Raw genomic sequence first — 18,367 nt, 5'->3', positions numbered from 1 at the left:
ATTGCATCTCTATGTTCCATATTTAGTCCATCCCAGATCATTTCCTTGGTTAGGGTTGCCCTATCTCTTTCATGAGACACCTTCCCTTCTACCACCTTGTTTACTCTTTAATAAACTGTGGCACCTCCTCAGTGGCTTTCTGCCTTATGCCCTGTATAGAAATTGTCCTTCCCCCAGCTGGTAACTTCCTCCAGGCTCTCAGAGCACTACAAAACATTCTAAATAAGAGAGGTCATGAAGAAAAAATCAAAAATAAAAATGAAAACCAGCAAATGGAGGAAGTACACTAAAAGAACAGTGAATCAATGGAGAAACTAATTCAAAGTCAAAAGCAGAAATAAATCAACATGACAGATAGTAAAAATCACCTCAATAATAGTAATGAATGTTAATAGCATAAACTCATCAATCAAAAGACATAGACTAGCAGATTGTATTAAAAAACAAGACCCAACAATGTGTAGTCTTCACAATACTCATGAAATGAACATAAAAACATGGGGAAAAACACATCATACACATGAATCTCATGACAAGAAAGGATTTATATGCTCATAAGAGATAAAGTGAACTTTGCCAAACTTAACTAGAAGGGACAAAGAAGAACATTTCATACAGCTTAAAGGAATTATACATCAACAAAATATAATAATAAATATTTATGCCCCAAATAATGGAGCATCAATGTACATCAAAAAAAAAAAAACATTCTCAATTTTAAGAATCAAGTAAACTAAAACACAATAATACTGGGTGGCTTTTAACACACCTCTCTCACCACTGGATAGATCATCAAAAGAAAAACTAAATTAAAAATCTATAGAACTGCAAAATATAATCTAAAATTTAGACTTAACAAACATACATAAAATATTTCATCCATCAAAGGCTGAATCAATTTCTTCTCAGCAGAACACATATCCTTCTCTAAAATATACCATTTTATAGGCCATACAGCAACTCTTAGCAAATATAAAAAATAAAGGTAATTCTTTGCATATGATCCCATCATAATAAAATAAAGTTAGAAATCAATGATAAAATAAAAAATAGAAGCTACTTAACACATGGAAATAAGATAATATGTTATAGAATGACAAACAGATAGCAGAAGAAATCAGGGATAAAATTTAAAAATACAGGTAAATTAGAATAGTGATACAACATATCAAAATTTACAGGACACTATGAAAGCAGTCCTAATAGTCTTCATTCCTTAAAAGTATAGAAAGTCAACAAATAAATAACCTAACATTATATCTCAAAGCCCTATAATAAATCAACATCAAAAGCAGTAGAAGACAAGAAATAATTAAAATCAGAGCTGAAATCAATGAAATCAAAAGCAAAAAATATCAAAAAAATTGATAAAAGAAAAACTTTGTTCTTTGAAAAAAATCAATTAAATTGATAAAACCTTAGCCAATCTAACAAATAGAAAGAGAGAGAAAACTCAAATTGCTAAAAACCATGAACTACATCCAAGAACAGCATCAAAAGACCAAATCTAGGAGTTATTGGGATAGGGGAAGGCACAAATTTTCAAACCAAAGGAATGCACAATCTCTAAATGAGATAATATAAGAAATTTTCTCAAGCATGAAGAACAAATTGGAAAACCAAATACAGAGGCTTACAGAAAACCAAATGTACATAATTACAACAGATCTACACCAAGGCACATTATAATGAAAATGCTTAGCTACAGAATAATAATAGAATCTTAAAAGCTGTAAGAGAGAGAAATCAGATCACATATCAGGAAAGAACAATTCATATCTCAGCAGATTTTTCAACCCAGACCCTCAAAGCCAGGAGATTGTGGAAAATATATACCAAGCTCTGAAAGAAAATGGATACTAACCAAGAATCTTATATCCAGCAAAATTAAGCTTTAGATTTGAGGAGAAAATAAAAACCTTCCACCATAAACAAAAGTTACAAGAATTTACAACTAGAAAGCCTGCACTACAGAACATCCTCAACAAAGTATTTCAAGAAGAGGAAATGAAAAACAATGATGAAAATCAGCAGAGAAAGGAATTACACTAAAGGAAAATCTAATCAGAGGAGAAAACAAGTCACGTTAAATACCAAAAAACAAAAAATGGCTGGGAATATAAATCATGTCTCAAAAATAACCCTGAATGTTAATGGCGTAAACTCACCAATCAAAAGACATAGACTTGGGCTGGGGATGTGGCTCAAGTGGTAGCACACTCGCCTGGCATGTGTGCGGCCAGGGTTCAATCCTCAGCACCACATACAAAGAAAGATATTGTGTCCACCAAAAGCTAAAAAATAAATATTAAAAATTTTTTTCTCTCTCTCTCTCACTCTCTCTCTCTAAGAAAAGGGGGGACTGGGGTTAGAAAAAAACAAGGGAGAGAAATGAATTACAGTAGATGGGGTAGGGAGAGAAGATGGGAGGGGAGGGGAGGGGAGGGGGATAGTAGAGGATAGGAAAGGCAGCAGAACACATCAGACACTAGTATGGCAGTATGTATAAACGTGGATGTGTAACCCATGTGATTCGGCAATCTGTATATGGTGTAAAAATGGGAGTTCATAACCCACTTGAATCAAATGTATAAAATATGATATATCAAGAGCATTGTAATGTTTTGAACAACTAGTAAAAAAACAAACAAACAAAGAAATTCTAGCCCATCAAATACAAAATATGTCAAAAATATAGTGCACCATTATCAAGTGAAGTTCATCCCAGGGATGCAAGCTTGGTTCAAAATACAGAAATCAATAAATGTAATTCATCACATGAATAGAATTAAAAATAAGAATCATATGATCATCTCAGTAGACATAGAAGAAAACATTTGACAAAATACAGCATCCCTTCATATTATAAACACTAGAAAAACTAGGGATAACAGGAATATATCTCAACATCATAAAAGCTATCTATGCTAAGTCCCAGGCCAATATCATTCTAAATCAAAAAAAAATTGAAAGCATCCCCTCTAAAAACTGGAAGAAGACAGGGATGCCTACTTTCACCACTTCTATCTAATGTAATTCTTGAAACACTGGCTAGAGAAATTAGAAAGGTGAAAGAAATTAAGGAGATATGGCTAGGAAAAGAAGAAGTCAAATTAATTCTATTAGCAAATGATATGATTCTGAACCTAGAAGAACCAAAAATTCTACCAGAAAACTTCTAGAACTAGTAGATGAATTCCACAAAATACCAGGATACAAAATCAACACCCATAAATCAAGGGGATTTCTGTACATCAGTGATGAATCCTCTGAAAGAGAAATGAGGAAAACTACCCCATTTACAATAGCCTCAATAAAATAAAATACTTGGGAATCAACTTAACAAAAGAGGTAAAAGACCTCTACAATGAAAACTACAGAATCCTAAAGAAAGAAATTAAAGAAGTCCTTAGAAGATGAAAAGATCTACCTTGTTCTTAAATATGCAGAATTAATATTGTAAAAATGACCATACTACCAAAACACTATGGAGATTTGATGGAATTTCAATCAAATTCCCAATGATAATCCTCATAGAAATAGAAAAATTAATCATTAAATTCATCTGGAGAAATAAGAGACCCAGAAAAGCTAAAGCAATCCTTAGCAAAAAGAGTAAAGAAGGTGGCATCATTATACCAGACCTTAAACTATACTACAAAGCAATAGTAACAAAAATAGCACAGTATTGGAACCAAAATAGACTTGTAGACCAATGGTACAGAATAGAGGACACAGAGACAAACCCACATAACTACAGTTATCTTATATTAGACAAAGGCTCCAAAAACATGCACTGGAGTAAAGATAGCCTCTTCAAGAAATGATGCTGGGAAAATTGGAAATCCTTATGCAACAAAATAAAATTGAACCCCTATCACTCACCATGCATAAAACTCACCTCAAAGTGTATCAATGACCTAAGAATTAAACCAGAGAAAAATTAGGCCTAAATCTACATTATGATGGCTTAGGCATGGACTTCCTTAATAAGACTCCTTTAGTGCAAGAATTAAAATGAAGAATCAATAAATGGGAAGAATTCAAACTAACAAGCTTTTCTCAGCAATAGAAACAATCAGTGAGGTGAATAGACAGCCTAGAGAATGGGAGGAAATTTTTACCACAAGCACATCAGATAGAGCACTAATCTCTAGGATATATAAAGAACTCAAAAACCTTAACACCAAAAAAACAAATAACCCAATCAATAAATGGGCCAAGATACTTAAGACACTTCTCAGAAGATGATATACAATTAATCAACAAATACCTAAAAAAAAGTTCAACATCTGTAGCAATTAGAGAAATGCAAATCAAAACTAAGATTTCATCTTGCTCCAGTCAGATGGCAGCTATTAAGAATACAAACAACAATAAGTGCTGGCAAGGATGTGAGGGGAAAGGCACACTCATATATTGCTGATGGGACTGAAAATTGGTGCAGCCAATATGGAAAGCAGTATGGAGATTCCTTGGAAAACCGGGAATGGAACCACCATTTGACCCAGCTATCCCACTCCTCAGTCTATACCCAAAGGATTTACAAACAGCATACTGCAGGGACACAGCCACATCAATGTTTATAGTAGCACAATTCACAATAGCTAAATTGTGGAACCAACCTAGATGCCCTTTCAGTAGATGAATGGATAAAGAAATGTGGTATGATACACAACGGAATATTATTCAGCATTAAAAGAGATTACAATTGTGGCAATTTTCAAGTAAATGGATAGAGTTGAGAATATAATGCTAAGTGAAGTTAGCCAATCCCCAAAAAAACAAATGCAGAGTGCTTTCTCAAATTTAAGGATGCTTATTTATAATGGGGTTGGGTGGATCATGGGAGAATTAGATGAACTCTAGATAGGGCAAAGAGGAGGGAAGAAAGTGAGGAGTCATAGGAGTAGAAAGATGGTGGAATGAGATGGAAATCATTACCCTAAGTACATGTATGAAGACATGGATGGTGTGACTCTACATTGTATACCATCAAAAATATGAAAAATTCTGCTGTATATCTGTAATAGGAATTTAAATGCATTCTGCTGTTATATGTTGCATCTCATGACTAAACACTCAAGGTCACTGCAGATGAACTGGGCTGGCACAAAATAATCACACAGAGACAGAGAAATATCTTTTTCTTTGGGTCCTATGATGGCTCCTCTGACTTTATGGGTTTGTGAAAAGAGAGGGAAAGAGGAGCATGTGCTGAACCATTTTATTGGGGAGAAGCCACTCAAATGAGGCAAGGGGTCAGGTTTCAGGGGGTTGAGTCTAGCTTCATGATGTCTGCTGTCAGGAGGTTGACTGACATCTAGGAAGGCCATGCCCAAAGTCAGAACAAGAGAAGGTGAAACACACAAAGGGAGTTTCCATGGAACATTCTCTTCCAAACAGGGCAAAGAGAGTAGGATTACAAAGGAATAGGTGAGTATAGCTCAACCCCCGCAAGTGATCCCTACACCTGGAGCCATGCCTTGCTATCTGAGCTGGGGTAATGCCCAAGTTACTGGGAGACCTGGCATTATAGTGCCAGACAGAAGGCTATAATTGATCAGTGCCCAAGGGCATCACAATTTCACTGTAGTTTTAGGAGGAATCAGTGTTTTAATAGAAAATTTTTTTTTCAATATTTATTTTTTAGTTTTTTGGTGGACACAACATCTTTGTTTGTATGTGGTGCTGAGGATCGAACCCTGGCCGCACACATGCCAGGCGAGCGCGCTACCGCTTGAGCCACATTCCCAGCCTGAAATTTTTTTTTAATTTATTTATTTTTCTCCATTTTGGTACTAGGAATTGAATTCATGGGCACTAAACACTGAGCCACATCCCCAGCCATTATTCATATTTATCTAGAGACAGAGTCTTACTGAGTTGCTTAGTGCCTCACTTTTGCTGAGGCTGGCTTTGAACTTGAGATCCTCCTGCCTCAGCCTCCCAAGATACTGGGATTACAGGCATGCACCAACACACCCCACCTTTTATTGGTTCTTTTAAATTAAATATAAAGTTAGGATTCATTTTGACATAATTTTAACAGTATGCAATATAATTTGTTCTAATTCAGTCCCCACTACTTCCCTTTTCCCTCCCCTCCTCCCTCTGCCTGTTCCCTTCCCTCTATTCTACTCATCTTTTTGCTATTTACTTACAGGTTTTTTTGTTTGTTTTTTGTAAGATTAGTGTCTTGTGGATACACATGATGGTGAAATTCACTTTAAGTGGATTTGGAAATAATTTTCAGATTGGACAATGGGATGATACATAACTTTGTGGATGGGTCCTTTTGGAATAATAAACATAAAAATGGTGGTGATTGATACAGCTGAATGAATTATAAAAATAAATGTTTCTGCATGTGAGTTTACTTCTAGTGATTGTGAGGGATGATCCAGATGTGAAAATATCACAATTAAGCGTATTAGTGAGATGAATGCACAACCAGATACCATGTGTTACCCAACATTGCCATGTAGTTTTTATAAAATGGTTGAGGATGCCACAATGGGGGAATGAGGCACTATAGTGGTCATGAAAGTAATGGCAGCAGAGGAGCCTAATGATAAGGGGCACCAATGGCATCCTTTGTTCACTAGAAAACTGGGGGCTTCTAAGAATAGAGTTGGGTGTTGCCATATAAAAAACCCAATGTGAGAGGGCTTTGTAAACAGGTAGTATCTTTGAAGATGGTGCTAACTAAAAACTTAAAATTGTTTACCTGCTGTTCACAGAATTATTTAAAGCTCTGGGTATAAGGCAAATCTGTGTGGCTGATGAAATAATCTAATGAGGCCTGCCACCCCACTCTGAAATACTGAAATACAGTTAAGCACTATCTCACTAATAACCACAGTTATGAATATCATAAAATTATAGAGTCCATTGTGCATAATGAATGCATATATTAAGCAGTGTCACACTGTTAAAGCCTGTTCAGAGACCTTTTATCTTTGCTTCTAGAGTTCTAGTGAAGTATGAATCTTCCTGCCCTGACTTCCTCAGAATAGAACTTCATGATATAAAATCATTTAGTTACAGACTAAAATTTTATGCTCACCTTTGGGGTATCTCATTTTATATTTACTTTGTCCCTTTGATAGTATTCTTTGTGGTTTGTTGGAGGACAAAAAAAAAACTGGCAACCAGATACTATTCATTTTACCACATAAATAAGCTAACCTAGCTCATTATCTATACTGTCTATACCTGTCATACTGGGATCTTCTGTTATAAGCTTAGTAAAGAGACTACAATTGGCCTCTTGAAATCGTGACTTTACCAAAAAGTATGGAGGAAAGGGAGCACAAAAATAGATGTTAATAGTATCTAGAACACTTTCAGGGAATCAATAATTTCATCTTCTTTTGATACACTTTCCCTTACTTGAGGAATTTGATATACCTTCCCTTACTTGGGAATTTTCTTGATATCTTTGTTAATTAAACTCCAATCTTTGTAGTCACCCTAATAAAATACTTTGAGTTGAGCCCTTAATTCTTTCTTTTATTCATTGAAAAATTAAACAATCCCTAGTCAGACAAAATCAGTTAATTCTGTCTACCAAATGTATCTTCATCACCATGATAAAATCAGAGTGAAACTTATAGCATTTTCTGACCTTATGTAGTTTCAGCCCAAAATAGAAAAACAATATTCAGGATCTAGTTTTGTGTAGTAAAGTGTTAACTCAGTGGTTTGGGATTTTCAAACACTTCCCAGTCCAAGTAAAAGAAAGCCATGTTACTGCTTTGTGGAAGATGAAACCCTTTGGAATGTATTACCTGTTAAGGGTGATGGTATATAATTTGGGCCTTGGGACATGAAAATGTATTGGTTCTTTCCCACTGATGTCACAAATGCCTGAGGCTGCATGACTTATAAGGAAAAGAGTTTTATTTATCTCATGGATTTGGAGAATGAGAACTCCAACTGAATGATTTCAACTCTGGTGAGTGTCCCTCAGTTTGTGTCCCTTCATGCATATGGCTTCAGAGTGAAACCACATGCCAGAAGAAGAGTTCATATGGCAGAACAAGAAGGCAGAAAGCAGGGAGGGGCAGGTCCTTCCCTAGCAATTGGGAGCAGGAAGGTGGTGCTCAATTGCTCTCCATCTGGTTTCTATTCAGTAGGAAAAGCTCCTTCAGGGAAAATTTTCAAGAGGAAATTTGTGTTAGGAACTACTGATCTCACTATTGAAGATGACAATCACAGGAATTTGGTACTAATAAGAGTACATGTTGTTGTATCTATACCAGGTGACATGGTTCAGAAACCTTTATAATAAGTTTGTGGAAAGAGTTTGAAAAATTTTGGGGAAATGGGTTACAGAATCCCTAGACTTTCAAAAACAATCTTAACAGGTGACTCCAATGGGGCTTAGAAGATCAGAATACAGATAGAACTGTGGACAGCAATGGCTATGCTGATGAGTTTTTGGATAGAAATGAGAACTGTCTTGGAAATTGGTCAAGGGGTATACGTCTTATGTTCTAAAAAAAGAAAAATTATTTACATTTTGTCCATGCCCTGAAAGTTTGAGAGGCTCAATAAAGATCATGGACTAATTGCTATGATGGAGGAAACTTCAAGGCAGCACAAATTTCAAACATTTTCATGGGTATTACTGGCTGCTTCAGTCATGTTTACAGTGAGAAGAAGTAAGTTTAAATCAGCAGAGAAATGAAAACATGCAGTTTGGCAAGCAAAGGAGCATATTAATAGTGGCCAAGGAGACAGAAGTTGATCGAGAGATTAGAGACATTCCAAAGAAACCAAGTACAGTAGGAAAGGTGCCTTTGGACTTCTCAGGAATTGACAAGGCCCCATCAATTCCAGGCTCAAGGATATAAAAAATATAAACTCGTTTCAAAGTCTGCTTTGAGAAGGAAGCCCCAAAGTGCCCTCATCCAGCAAGACAATTGCTGTCCTGAGATTTGTTTCCTGGTATCAGCTGGGAAGGCACTCAGAAGCATATGCAGGCTTGGTTGAAGTCCATTCAGGTGTAACTCCCATTAGCAGCAAAACTTGGCATCAACTAGGTGATGCTGGTTTCACAGGCTTGCAGAAGGGAAGAGTTGTAGGTCACAGAGGCTTCCACTGAGATTTCAAAGGAAGGTCTGGGAGGCCAGGTGATGTGTGGTGGGGTTGGAAGCCCTGCAAAAATCCCTTGATATAATGATGTGTGAAACTGTTGAGAGTGAAGGTGAAGCTGCTGTGGAGAAGTTAGAGGGTCCAGAAGTACAGAACACTTGCCATGGGAGGTGCCATCCGTGACCTGATCCAGTCCATCAGGGTGGGTCTGCTCCAGTCCTTTTGATCTCACATCACACCCTGTGTCTGAAATACTATACATGGAATTACAGGATTTAATCTATACCCTGATGAATTTTGGTCCCTTCTATGTACCTATTTACCCCCTTTGAAATGGGAATGTGTCTCCTGCCTCTGTCCCACGTTATTTGTTGGAATATAGCTTTTTAAACAGGGAGTCACAGCTAAGAGTGTGCCCTGATTTTTAGGGGAGACTTTGGTCTTGGAGATGCTAGAACTGTTAAGACAAAGGGAGTCTTTGGAAATTAACTCAGTGCATTTTGCATTATGGGATACACATGAAATTTTTGGCATGGGGGCAGAATGTTAAAGTTTAGATCTGAAGTGTGCCCCAATAAGTTATCTGTGAAATGCTTTATCACCAGCTGGTGGTATGATTGGAAGGTGGTAAATATTTCAGAAATTTTTACCTGGTTGAAGGGATTTAAATCAGTGGGAGCATGACCTTGAAGGAAGTATTGGGATCCTCATAACTTCCTCTCTCTTCTTCTTGTCTTCAATGAGGTGAGCAGGTTGTTCCACCATGGACTGCCCAATATACTTTCCATTTCCATAGACCCAAGGCAACAGGGCAAAGCAAACATGGAAAGAAACTTCTGAAACCATTTGCCAGTATAAATTTTCCCTTGATTTAAGTCATTCCCTTGATTTAACTCAAGTATTTTGTTACTGAGACAGAAAGCTGACTCACATACCGGTATTAATTTTTATATGTATTTGGAACTACTAAGTTTCAAGTTTTTTCAAGGGTGTCAGGTTCTTCATTGTAATTATTCCATAGAATACTCTTTCTATAAATTCAGAAAGAAAAATGTTTTAAAGCTAATTCCATCTCCCTATTCAGAAACATTTTAGGTGTCTACACTATACAAATATTCTCTCATGTTTCAAAGAATTACAGTTTCTTTCAACTTCTTATGGTTCATAAAGTATCTTGTTTACAATAATTTAGATTCATCATTATAAATGGGAATTGTTATTTCTTTTGCTTCTATTTATTTTAATTTTTGATGGTGTCTTGGAGTAATCTTTATATTTGTTCCTTTTTCTTGCTTTTTGATTAGTATCCAATTTATGAAATTCCTTAGAAGTGTGTCACTTTGATGGAGGGATCTTCCAGCTCTGTTTTTCTTGAGCCTTTCCCACTAGAACAGATATGAAAAAAATACATGATGAAAGAAATACAAACAAGAAAAGACATGGAGAAAGCAGGTATCTCCTGCATTCTTTAGAGCAACCTGATCCTTTCCCCACCAACCTTGGTTAAAAAAAAGACACCTGCCCATGTATTTCAGTAAAACTTGTGAACTAAAAGTCAAATATTCCTGTAGTATTTGGAAGGCAGCTTTCATGGTTTCTACTGTCATCCTTGGGTACCATGTAATTCTCCAAAGGAGTCTTTGGGAAAATCAGGGAAGCACAAAATTTTAAAAAATCTTTCCCAATCATTTATCATTTTAAAATTCCTTTATTTACCTTTACATTCTTTTATTTTGTGAATACTTTCATTCCTAGTGAAAACAAGATAGTCTGAATCTCACAGGCAACACAACAAGACTCCTCCCCTAAAATGTATTGACAGCTATGGAAGGGACCCTAGTCTTGTAATGATCACCCCTGGGTTCTTCAGTGTCCAGGGGAGAGCTCAAGCCTATAAGAAATGACAGTGCCAGACAGCTACCAGCAGTCATTGGGCTACAGGATAGTAGGACATAGAGAGTGAGATTTGTCATTTGTATATGTGCATGCTTGGGAAATACCTTCAGTTACACTGTAGCAGCAAGGACTGAGTAGATCTAATTGTGTTGCATTTACTACTAAACCCACTGGGGAAGTTTGGGAAGAACTGGCTGGCATGATCTAGAAATCTTCAGGGGAATATCTGAGATCACTGGTTAAAGGATATTCCTTTTACTAAACCAATGGTACTGACCACATGGAAAGAGAGTAAGTCTACAAATTCCAGAGACATAGGGCCCCAGTGGAATCTGTCTTCTCATCTCAGATTTATGGTACATAACTCCTCTAAGGAACCATGAAAGGGTTCACTCACCCATTTTCTATATCTTGGAGGGAGTCAGGCAGTTGATGATTCCTGGTTTCTGGAAGGAGGAAGACAACAAGGCTAGTAAAGATGCAGGAGGCTGCATAGATGATCCAGGGCAAGGGTTCAGCATATGTCTCCAGGGTCATCAACAGGGGAGCCACAGCTGCCCCCAAACTACCGCAAACTCCAATGATTCCAAAAGCTGTTGCCCTTGGAGCATAAACAACAAGGCATAATAAATCTGTTGAGAATGCACATGGGTTTGTGTCACCTTCATGCATTAATTATTGGAGACCTAAAGGGGTATGCTTTGTCATGAGAAGTTTGATGATGTGCTCTTGCTTTTGAAATTTTTGTTGGTTTGCTAGCAAATTTTCTCAAGTTCACAGTCTATTAAGACATGTTTTATCATTTAGAAATGTATTGTTCATTTATTTAATTTTGCTTTATTGCTCATTTATTTTATTTTATTATTCATTTACTTTATTTTATTGCTACTTTTCAATTATACAAATTATTGCATACATTTGTATATGAACATAATTTTGTCAAGTTCATTTTATAGTTCCCCCTCTATCCTGACTCTCTCCAATCACCTATTCTAGAAGTTTCCTTCAATTATATTGAAAATTCATGGTTCCCCACTTTTTTCTTTCTAGCTTTCATATATGAGAAAACATTCAACCCTTGAGTTCCTGAGTCTGGCTTATTTTACTCTGCATGGTCTTCTCAAATTCCATCCATTTACCTGCAAATTACATAATTCTCTTCTCTTTATGACTGCATAAAACTCCATTGTGTATATTTACCATATTCTCCTTATGCACTCATCTGTTGATGGACACCTGGGCTGGATCCACAACTTGGATATTGTCAGTTGCAAAATAGCCTCTCAAATTTAGGTGACTCCAAAGAATACATGAGATGTACATTAGTGGTATATTATCACACCTAAAAGTACCTAGCAAAAAGCTAACTTTGAGTAAACTGTGGCTGTAATTGTTATCATCACCACTGATTATTTGTGTTTTCTTTGATGGAAAAGTCAATGATTTGGAAACAGGCCCTTTTACCCTGATAGAGGACCTGTGAGATTTTGTACCTGATGACGGTGGGGAGCAGTTCATTTGCCTGGGTCAAAGAACAGGTAATAGAGGCAAAACAAATTCCTCCTCCCAAAGTTGTCAGAATCATACACACAGTTGACATTTCTGGAAAGAAGATGATCCAGGAGAGTCAGGGTCTTAGATGAAAGTATTGGTATCCCCCAAATCCAAGTGGAAAACACCCTTATTGGAGATATTCACAGTGTAAAATATACTGTGGATAAACTGCACAGGAGTGAAATTTGTGACCAAAATAAGTTATTACCTGAATATTTTAAATTATGGTGAATAAAATGTTTTTATAATTTTATTAATTCTCCTTGCCTCTCCAAGATTTGTCAAAGAAGGAGAGAGAATGCTGGATGCAGGAGGAACTCATTCTTTTTCTTTCCAGTGTCTCTTGTATCATTTATGAGGAAGATAGGACTGTGATGTGGGAATTACTGAGGAGTGTCAGACCCAAGCACTCAAGGAATTTAAAACCATGATCCATGCCCAGTAGTAATATGGAGTGAAGATTATAAAAGACTGTTATAAAAGAACAAGAATACTATTTTAATGGACAGCCTGGAGAGTAGCCAGATCTAGTAAAATGCATGAAGACTCAAGAATAAGGACTTCTCTTACGGAAACATGTCACACTTTGCAAACGACTGAAGGAAACTTTCATATAGTCAGTTATCTTCTCTAAGAAGAAAATCTCATGAGAGCTTGAAACCTTGGAGTAGGCTTTCTTGCAGAGCAGCAAACTGACATTATTGTTGACATTCAAGAGAAATGGAGCCTATAGTTGGGCGTGATGGCACACAACTATGATCTCATCTTTTCTGGAGGCTAAGACAGGAGGATTGAGAGTTCAAAGCCAGCTTAACCAATGTAGCAAGACCCTAAGAAATGTAGTAAGACCCTGTCTAAAAATAATACAGGCGAGAGATGTGGCTCAGTTGTTAACTGCCACTGTGGTACATTCCTGGTACTAAAAAAAGAGAGTGAGAGAGACTGAGGAGTGGAACTCACCAATGTGGGATTTTGTAAAACACATTACAACAAAGGAGTTCAGCAAAGCATGATGATGGATATGTTGTTGCTACTATACACTTCTTCTCACTTGAACACAAGGGGTGTTATTTCCTTAAGTCAAAACAACTCTCCAATCCAGGGATGCATTTCTGGTTACCTACCATGAGACTAATGTATAGACACACAGAGTTCAGGAATAAATTATCACTGAAGGTGAAGTAATAAGACAGAGCCAGGCAGAGGAAGTGATAGTACAGTGTGGTCATAATAGCTCATGATGGTAAGTCCAGACCCTTTATTTTGCAATGGGTAAATGTTGTACTGCTGACCTAGAGAAACTCAGAACTCAGTGGCACCATGTTCCAGGTACTTATTGATCATAATGAAGAGAAACAGGCATCTGAACAAACTTTACTGACTTTTGGCTGTTTACCTAGCAAACTAATGGCAAAATCTGTCCTAAAAGCCCAACTTGTGTCAGGAAGACCTTAGAACCCAATTTTTCTGATTCCTATAGGTGCAACCTGAAAAATCCTGAGGGAAGTGAGGAACATATTTCCTTTTTCACCCTGTGCTCTTTCCTCACCTGAAGGCACAAATATGGTGGCCAGCAAAGTGATTCCCATCATGGACATGAAAAAAAATATACTTATACGATGGCCCCTGTGTTTCAGCGCCCAAAGTGAAAGATAATTGGCTGGGAGTTTGACTACACCAAGGAGAACCTGGACCAGGAAAACATTGATCCCCAGGTGCTGGAGGTGGAGATTCAAGCCAAAAGTAGGCAGCACTATTGCAAATCTGTAGCAAACACACAGGAAAGACACATGCCACAAGGGTTAGCACTTATATCCTTTAGATAATGGTAATACTGGCTCAGTCATTTGTTGGGGTTAAAACATACAGGCATATCTCTTTTTTGGAATATGTGCCTATGGGTGATTATTTTTTAATTATTAGCTGTAATAAAACAAATGTATGATGCTGGAGGCCATCAGGGATGTTTAGTTTGGGGGCATGTGAGGAATATTGTGGAAATATAATACAATCCTTAAAGGGTCTTTAGGATTTTAGAGTTTTTTTCAGCTCTTGATCTGAGTGTTGGAAATATCTTTACATATGTAAATATGCAGTGAGTTACATATATTTATGCAATTCACTCTTTGAAATTTTACCTCCATTAAAGCAAACAATGAAGAAAATCAGAGACAATGTCTGTTCATAGTTGGAGTTTGCAGCATCAGTCTCTGGTGTGAGCCTAGCTGTGTGATATGATAAACAGGACTCCTCACTGTGCAATGGTTCTGTGTCAGTCTTTACATGACCCTCTGACTGTCCACAGCCATATTGGTGCTCTTTATGTCTTCCTCATCTTTTATCTCCAAAGCTGTGCTCACCACATATTGTACACTTTGAAGGAAGAAATAAAAGAGTCAGGATCAGGAAAAGTAGGGGGAAAACGCCCTTCTCACAAATATTTTCCAGGCTATTTAGTAGTAATAGTAATTTATAAATGTGCATAACAAACTACTTCTACCAGAACTCTTGTATTTATTAATTTATTAGTTATTTGGAGATATTAATTCCATTGCCATGTCTCCTCTACAAATGTGATAATACTATAAACGTCTTCAGAAAAATTTTGTGAAGAAGGGAATTCAGAGAATTGACCTACTCCCATGACTGGGGAATTCTACACCATTGGGAATGGCCCGACAGCTTTCAGCCCTAGCTTCAGTAGTGGAAACAGGATTTATGCTTGTGTTAGAGAGGCATCTGTGGTGATACCCTCTGCACCAAACACATAAACCCATGACCACTGGCCATTGTTCTTGTGGTATTAATAAGAATTGGCTGCAAGAAGACCTTAAATCTGTCTCAGATGAAGGCTGCAATGTCTGAGAGTGGTCTTCAAACCCTTCCATTATCAAAGTCAAACATCAGGGCATACTGGCTTAATTTGGTACCAGTTACAAATTTTTGATGAGCTTACAGAAATGAGTGGAGCTTCCAAAGATATTTAGGTGGGTAATGCTAGCTGACATTGGGGCCTTTACAAGTTGTCCTTCCTGGTAACCCTTATTTGGGGAAGAAGCAGCACCTATTCAAATAGGGATATGCTGGTTCTTCACATTTTATGAATGTATCTTTCTCTGTGACTTCCTTTCTATGCCCATCATCACACCATGATTTGGGGAAAAGCCTGAAATTGTCTCAGTTTTCCATGTATGCCAACATAGGTGCCTTGAAGTCAGTTCATACTGATTTATAAGAGCTCTTTGTTAAATTTTTAATGATTAAGAGCCTGTTGACATCATAAGGTTAGCTGGAATTTGACTCTGGTGGAATTTAGCAATCCACAGAAATTAATAATTGCTACAATTCTGGACTCTAGGATTTTTTTCAAATCTTTGAATGTTGGAGTTAAACGTTTACCAGGACACCAGTCACTTTGCCCTTCTGAAGTCATTTGGACTCCACTCAAATGCAAATAACCATATACCCTGACTGTTGAAACCTGGATGGTTCTACCCTAATCTCGAAGACACATTTCAGACACAACAATTTTCAAGATGCATTCAAAGCCTCCATCTCTACATTGAGGTTAGGTTTCCCTCTTTGGGATTCACTTTGCCACATTACTTGACTGCTCAAAGGCTGTATCAAGCCCACTGACCTGGTGAGGATGGGTGATCTTTCTGAAGACAGGAGCTGGAAATGCTTCTGTCCCCTATCTGTCAAAGAATTTGTCACAGGGAGTTATGGAACATGCTCAGAAAGGAAGTGCAAAAAAGGAAAAACAGTTATGGGGAAAGAGGGCAAAACACACAGACCCAGGGCAGAATGCATTTGGAAGCTGAAAGAACTGACATTCCAGTGCCACTTGAGTAATAAAACAAATAAATTTAGCTTTGGGACATTGTTTATGAACTTGTTCATTGATAGACAATGGTGATAACTATTTTCTGCTTCTCAAATTACTTTTTAGTGTATAATCAATATTGAAAAATCTTCCCATATTTAACAATACATCTTAATGATTTTGGAAGTAACTGCATACCTGTGAAGTTGTCACCAAAACCTATACATCAATATACTGAGTCCCTTCAAAATTTCTTTTCCCCCTGTGTATTCATTTTTATTTTTTATTTTTATAAGAATAGTTAGAACAAGATTTGACCTCTTGTACATTTTGAAGTACATAATATAGTATTGTTTATTACTGTCAGAATGCCATACAGTGGATTTCTAGGACTTATTTGTCTGATGTATTTCCACGATGAATATGAGAATGCAGAGATCTCCTCAAGATCCAAATTTGAATTCCTTTGGATATATACCAAGTTGTGGGACTGCTGGATCAAATAATTCTATGCAAATTTTTGAGGAATTTCCATATTGTTATCCACAATGGTGGCATCAATTTACATCATTATCATCAGTGTGTACAAGGGTTTTTTTTCCTCCACATTCTCATCATTAGCTATCCTTGACTTAATAATAGCCCTCCTAACAAGTATAAGGTAATGTTTCAATGTGGTTTTGATTTCTACTTCCCTGATGCTTAGTGATGTTAAGCATTTTTTTACATGCCATTTTGTCATTGTGTCTTCCTTAACACATGTCCACATTTCAAGACAAAAGAAACAGAAACACAAAAAACAACTTACAGAACACAGTAAAATCAGTAATAAGGAGGTACAGGAAAAGCATCAGATGAAATTCAGCATCCTCTCATCATAAAACCTCTCATCAAATTAGGTATTCAAGGATCATATTTCAACACAGTAAAGCCCATTTGTGAAAATCCCATGGCTAACATGACACTGATGGGCATCAGGGGAGCCTAAAGCTTTCTTTTTAATGTCTAGAACAACGCAAAGATGACAATCTACCACTTCTTTTCTATGTAATATTGGAAATATTCAAGTAATCAGAACAGAGAAAGGAATAAAATGCATTCAAATATGGAGAAAAAGAAGTTAAATTACTCTGCTTGCAGATGACATGAGCTTATAGAGAGAAAATGCTAATGAGTCCATCAAAAAGCTAGTAGAACTCATAACCAAATTCAGTAATCTGTGTGATACAAAGTCAACATGAAAAAATCAGTATGATTTCTTTTTTTTTTTTTTTTTTTGGCTTTTCAAAGTTGCTATTTTTATTCATTTTTCATCTTACTATAAATTTTAAAAATTAACAAATATTCACTTAGCATCACATTTTATGGGGCAGTGTTTTCCATATAATTTATCTGATATGACTTATATAAAAATTAAAGAGATAATAAGACTGTTTCCTGTATTTCAGCTCTGACAGCCAGAGCTTAAAACCTAAGGCCTCCCCCTCACCCCCCAAAAAAAAGTTATAAAATTATGGGCTTTAGTTAAGTTAGTATCCTGAAAGCAGTGATTTTTTAAGGGGCTTTAAAAAATGAAACTTTATATTTGGGATACCTTTCCATTCCAGTATTTGCCTCCATAATTTGAAAGGCTGAGCTGTGGTTGAGGTTATTTTGGATTACAATGTATCATCACATTTTTTTTTATTTTTTATTGTTGGCTGTTCACAACATTACATAGTTCTTGATATATCATATTTCACACTTTGATTCAAGTGGGTTATGAGCTCCCATTTTTACCCCATATACAGATTGCAGAATCACATCAGTTACACATCCATTGATTTACATATTGCCATACTAGTGTCTGTTGTGTTCTGCTGCCTTTCCTATTCTCTACTATCCCCCCTCCCCTCTTCTCTCTCTGCCCCCTCTACTGACATTCATTTGTCCCCCTTGTATTATTTTTCCCTTTCCCCTCACTTCCTCTTGTATGTACTTTTGTATAAC

The 18,367-nt window shown here is 36.7% G+C and overlaps 1 protein-coding gene across 1 annotated transcript in view; it reads right to left on the bottom strand.

Annotated features, from left to right (window-relative positions):
- Positions 1–6,183: 6,183 nt before the first annotated feature.
- LOC107160228 (solute carrier family 22 member 19-like) overlaps positions 6,184–18,367 on the bottom strand; it is a 31,371-nt gene continuing 19,187 nt past the window's right edge. The window contains exons 5-8 of the mRNA XM_015506879.2: positions 14,102–14,270; positions 12,492–12,600; positions 11,396–11,599; positions 6,184–10,487 (exon numbers count right to left, since the gene is read on the bottom strand). Of these exons, the coding sequence (XP_015362365.2) occupies positions 10,427–10,487; positions 11,396–11,599; positions 12,492–12,600; positions 14,102–14,270 (543 nt within the window). The 3' untranslated portion in view covers positions 6,184–10,426. The remainder of the gene's footprint in view (positions 10,488–11,395; positions 11,600–12,491; positions 12,601–14,101; positions 14,271–18,367) is intronic.

This window comes from Marmota marmota, unplaced genomic scaffold (genome assembly GCF_001458135.2).
Source record: "Marmota marmota marmota unplaced genomic scaffold, marMar, whole genome shotgun sequence".
NCBI classification, from domain to species: Eukaryota; Metazoa; Chordata; class Mammalia; order Rodentia; family Sciuridae; genus Marmota; species Marmota marmota.
The sequence above is the reverse complement of the archived record's forward strand: the minus strand, read 5'-3'. Positions and strand labels throughout refer to the sequence as shown.